At 36.2% G+C, this 6,004-nt stretch overlaps 1 protein-coding gene across 1 annotated transcript; it reads right to left on the reverse strand.

The window, feature by feature from the left end:
* Nucleotides 1–4,293: 4,293 nt before the first annotated feature.
* Nucleotides 4,294–5,530, reverse strand: LOC149846877 (uncharacterized). Its single transcript, XM_089998188.1, has 2 exons — nt 5,306–5,530; nt 4,294–4,481 (listed from the first exon to the last, which is right to left on the reverse strand). Exons 1-2 carry the CDS (start codon nt 5,525–5,527, stop codon nt 4,395–4,397), a joined length of 309 nt encoding a protein of 102 aa, XP_089854314.1. The 5' UTR covers nt 5,528–5,530; the 3' UTR covers nt 4,294–4,394.
* Nucleotides 5,531–6,004: the final 474 nt, after the last annotated feature.

Raw genomic sequence — 6,004 nt, forward strand, 5'->3', positions numbered from 1 at the left:
ATACTAAATGAAACAATTTTTTTTTTCATTTCATTTTGACATGAAGGACATGGATGAGGCTGTATATGCCTTTGAAATTGAGATCCATCGTGATAGAACTAAGGGTGTCCTTATCCTCTCTCAAAAGTCTTATATACTTAAGGTTCTTAAAAGATATGTGATGGAGAATTGTTTCTTGGATTGACACCCATAGTGAAAGAAGAGAAATTGAGTCTAAAGAACTATCCTTATGATGATAATAAAAAGGCTGAGATGACAATTATCCCATTTGCTTCAACGGTTGAGAGTTTACAGTATGTGCATACCTGCATATGACTAGATATTGCATTTGTTGTAGAAATGTTTGGTAGCTATCAGTCTAATCCAAACATTGCGCACTGGGAGGCAGTGAAGAAGGTCATGCGCTATTTATAAGGAACACATGACTATATGTTGACCTACAAAAGGTTGACAACCTAGAGGTTATTGGATACTTTGATGTATACTTGAGAGATTTTTTTGATAGTAGAAAGTCCAGTACTGGATACATCTTTTTCTACTAGTAGGTGGTGCCATCTTATGGAGAAGCGAAAAGTAGTCTACAACTGTTGCTCATACTATAGACGTAAAATTCATTGCTCTATACAAGACTTTATCTCAGACCGTTTGGATAAGAAACTTCATTATGAGTCTTGGGATTGTGGACTATATAGAGAGACCACTAAAGATCTTTTGTGATAATGAGGCTGATGTGTCATTCTCAAATAACAATAAGAGCTCTACCTTGTGTCAACAATGGAGTTAAAATATTTTGTTGTCAAAGAAATCACTGATAATCATCTAGTGTGTATTGATAAAATTGGTACAAAGAAAATGACAACTAATCCATTTATTAAAGAGGCAGCACCAAGATTATATTCCCAATATATAAAAAAGATGAGTCTGTTTGATTTCTTCTGATGTATGACAGACAATACATTATGGTTATATATGATCACATTTGTAAAACTAAATTGATTATCTATGACTTTGTGTATTGTTGATTCTACATAAAGGATCTCTCGTTTGGGTAAAGAGAATAGTAAAATAACAATATTAAAAAACCAATAGAATGAGTTAGAGACCAACCTATTCATAAAGAATCTGAGTATGCCAAAGCACTAAAAATAAATTATATTGTAGTGCATGAAAATATGATATTTCATAAAGGTGTATTCGTCTCCATGACTCATATGGTTCATTCTTGTGATATCGGATAACATGTGAACTCACAGAGAAATTAGATCAAGATAACAGTAAAAAACCTCAATTTTGTACCTTTTCATGTCAATAGGTCAAGTAGAATAATGTTGCATATTTCGGATAAGGTCCAACCCTGATGACACGGTTTGACACAAAGCATTGATGAAGACATTAATGAGGAATTAGTGAAGAGGGGGTTACGTGAATGTGAAGAGTTCACATTCAATATGGCATGTGAAGGGTTCACATTCAATATGGCATGTGAAGGGTTCACATACATGAATGTCATGTATGTAAGCCCCCAGTCTCCTCTCATTATAAAATGAGACATAGTTGATTGATGAGTACAATCAAGGTGTATGCTTTCTCTCATTTGGGTTCAGGGTCAGTGGTCTGCTCACAATCGACTTGATGACCTGGGCTTATTGTGGGCATTAATAGGTAGAGGAGAACGCCATGCACCTGTGCCAACACTCCTTTCATCCATGGTGTCTATTGATATCTGTTCTTGCTTTTAACATTCCGGTTTCAGTTTTTAGAATGCCAACATTTAAAGGATGTTTGGTTTACATTCATCCCAATCAAAATGAAAGTATTCAATGAAAAATCCATCTTATTCAGGAGCTTTTTCCTTAGGAATAGACTTAGGGTGAAAGGGCTACCAAAAAATTGCTTGTTGTCATTGCATAGGGTTCGGAAAGCAAACCCTTGCAGAGTTTATTCTTGTGGGCCGTTGGAGGTAAATCTCTTCTTGAAATATTGGGAAGCTTCGGTCATCATGATTTGATCACCAGCATGTCTGACGCCATCAATTAGCATATGCGGAGAGTGATTCACTTTGACACCTAGTTGAAGGACATCAATGAGAATATTTAGAATTGCTGCATGTCCCCTCTTTGATCCATTGAATGTGAGATCTCTGCAACTACTTAATCATCCCCATCACTGGGACCCATCAAAGCATTATTAATGGAGTCTCTCCAAAAATCGTGTAAGAGATAGAGAAGAAGAAAAGAAAGAAAATAAAAGTCTCTTTCTTTTTCATGGATGTAGGTATACATTCCTTAACCACGTAAACTTTCTGTGTTATTTAGGTGTATTGAGTGTCTTTCTTATCTGGATATGCACTTAATAAGCTATATAGTTTTCTTCGCACTTCTTGATAAAACCCTCGTCCATTTTCCCTCCTCCTTACCTTGTTTCAGGAAGAACAGAAATGCTAGGGAGCACACTGCTAGCATCCAGACAATCCTTCAAGGTCTTAGAAAGCATAAAAAAAAAAAACTCACGATTTATGCGTTGGCAACTCTTGGACATTGAGCGGGACTGATATTTCTCTCAATCTTCAGACTAAATCCATTAGTAAACCGGAGTTCACGCTTTTTTCCTGTCGCCAATGCATCCCTCACACATTCCTATCTATCAGGGGGAAGTATCCTATCGAACCGATGTCGATGGAGAGCTGATCTTATAAATATCTCAACCAGTGTTTACAACCACAAACCGTACAAGTAGGGCCCCAGAAGGGTTGTTTAGAAGAAAAATGATAAAATAAAAAGACAAATCCAAACTAGACTGGTTGATTTGGTAAGAGAGTTGCAGTAGTGAAATATACAGGATGCCTGGCCATCGACATTAGAGCTGTAAAACGCTGGGTGAGATTAGCAATCTCACCCAACGTTTACAACCACAAACCCCACCTGAACCAACTATTTTTAAATAAATATAAAAAATACTTAAATTTATTTTTTATTATTATTTTCATAGCTTTTGCACGTGTTACGTTCTCATTGACATGTAATATTTTTTAATTATTTTTTGGTCTATTCAGAACATTCACTTATCAGCATCGGCCAATTCACCTGAATCACTGGCCAAACGATACAAGGCCGATACCGATACTGACAACATTGCCTGGGTCACCTTGAGCCCCTCAAATTGAAAGATGTCACGAGTTTGATACTAATCATGGGCGTTTTAAACGAGAGACTTTTTAGTTAAGAGAGTTTTTTTTTATAGAAAACATCTATGTGTGAGGGATGAAAGAATGTTTTCTACCAAGAAAAAAATTATTTTTATACTCCTCACCACCCATCTCACTGCCACCAGGACCACCCACTATCTCACAATCACTACCACCATCCATTTCAACTTTTTTTTGAAAAACTTCTCATATCAAAAACTCATATAAGCAAAACTTTTTTTTTCTACGAGAGTTTTTCTTTCTTCCAAAAATGCCCTTAAAAGAGAATAATAATTGAGAGAGAGAAAGAGAGAGATTGTCTTATTATCAGGAAAAATGAAAAGTGGGGTAAACTGGCGAAAAAAAAAAGATAAGAAAAATAAGCAAATACTATCATTGTACTTTAGGCTCACTAAAGAAAACATGAAGCCTAGCTACTTTTTAGAGGAGATAGGCATCGAATCGGTGATGGTGTTCTTGGTCTCCTGCAACGCTTTAATTATTACTGAGCAAAGCATCCCAATATTCATCATGGGCTAGATGCTCTGTCAACCAATGCAAGCTAAAAGGATCATCATAACCTTGATCCATTCCAGTCAAACATTTATTACATGCTTGTGAGTTTATGTTGGTGTTACTACAACCACTACAACAGAGCAGTAGATTAGCGACGACCACCTTTCGTCGCTAATCTGTCGCTAATCCGTCGCTAACCATGTTAGCGACGGATTAGCGACAACGCGGCGACAGTATGCTTACGTCGCGAATATTTCGACGCTAACTGGCGACGGAATTATTCCGTCGCCAAGTCCGTCGCTAATTGCGACGGAATAACGAGCGCTATATTCCGTCGCCAATCCGCCGGTACTAAACGGCGACCACGGCGTGGCGACGGATTTAATTCCGTCGCTAAGCCGTCGCTAGATTAATATGAATAGCGACGGAATCATCCGTCGCTAATCCGTCGCAAAAACGAAAAAAAATCAAAAAAAAATTATTTAAAAATTAATTACGGAGAACTGTACAATTTATATTTCCTGTACAATTTATATTTCCTGTAAATAAAAAACAAACCACACAAAAAAATTCATATAACAAGTATCTATAATAATTAATCGTTCCACCTTAAAACTAAAAAGTTTAATTATTTACAATTCAACAATTACAATTAGGAAAAATAAAAAAAATAGAACTTCTTCAACACAGTCCTCTAATCATCGCCAAGATTTTGTGCGTCTTCTTGTTCATTGTCTTTATCTGTCCCTTCAGCTCCACTACCCTGATTATCGCTAGCAGCCTACACAAGAAAAGAACAGTCAGTATTGATAAACAAAATATAATGAAATAAATTACACACTATATGTGATTCTATCATGTGCTCATGTGTGATCTAAGGCAATAAAAAAACTCTATATGTGATTCTATCATGCTCATATGTGTGCTAAGGCAGTCAAAAAATTGAATATGTGATTATAGCATGTTCATATGTGTTCTAAGGCATATAAAAAAACTCTATATGTGATTCTACCATGCTCAGATGTGCTTTAAGGCAAGCAAAAAACTATATATGTGATTCGATCATGCTCGTATGTGTGCTAAGGCAGTAAAAAAATTGAATATGTGAATATAGCATGCTCATATGTGCTCTAAGGCAGGCAAAGCCAAAAAATTTATATGTGATTCTATCATAAATGATATATAACATGTTCATATGTGTTCTAAGGCAGTTAAAAAACTCTATATGTTATTATAGCATGTTCATATGTGTGCTAAGGCAGTCAAAAAACAGAATATGTGATTATAATATGCTCATATGTGTTCTTAGGCAGTAAAAAAACTGAATATGTGATTATAGCATGCTTATGTGTTCTAATGCAATCAAAAAAACTTTATATGTGATTCTATCATGCTCATATGTGCTCTAAGACAGACAAAAAGTTAAATATATATATATATGTGATTCTATCATGCTCATATGTGTGCTAAGGCAGTAAAAAAATTGAATATGTGATTATAGCATGTTCATATGTGTTCTAAGGCATCTAGAAAAACTCTATATGTGATTCTACCATGCTCAGATGTGCTTTAAGATAGTCAAAAAAACTATATATGTGATTATACCTGAGAGGGACCTGGAATCGAAGATCCCCTATCCTGAACAGCGGCCTTGATCTCATTTCGGAGAAAGGGGGCGACGGTGTATTGGAAGTAGTTATTCAGTGATTCATTAATGATCTCGCGTACATCATCACCGGAAAGAATAGTCGGCTGCTTGGAGCTTATGTCGGCGCAAGAAGTTGGTGAGCCGTAACTGGAAGAACCAATAACTGGTGAAGTGTTCATATTACTCCCAAACCCGAACACGCGACCTTTTTTGGGTTCACCTGCTGCAGTCACCCATGCTGTAGGATCAAATGATGGATGCTGAGTAGCGTCTTCACCATATCGCTCTACCATTTGTTGCTCATATGCCTCCTACAAAATAATGTTTAAAGTATTCATTAATAATTAATGATAACATTATGATGACTTGCATATATATTGCAATGATTATTAATAGAATTAATACATACCGTTGTCGTTCTCGCCTTCTCTGATACGAAGACTCCCGTGGTCTTCCGTTTATGTGTTTCTACAAACACATCCTTATATGGTACACTGCCTCCTTTTTCTGCTTCCTGCGAAGTTAAATGACAAAAGATTTAGTACACAAATTTGCAACTATACTTATAAAATTAATATTATATATTGATGAGTTACCATTTTCTTTAGGTGGCTCCCAAATGTCTTAGATCCACCTGTGTGTAGATGGGCTTCGGG

Source organism: Nuphar pumila, chromosome 2 (assembly GCF_984573655.1).
Source record: "Nuphar pumila chromosome 2, dmNupPumi1.hap1.1, whole genome shotgun sequence".
In the NCBI taxonomy this organism is placed as follows: domain Eukaryota; kingdom Viridiplantae; phylum Streptophyta; class Magnoliopsida; order Nymphaeales; family Nymphaeaceae; genus Nuphar; species Nuphar pumila.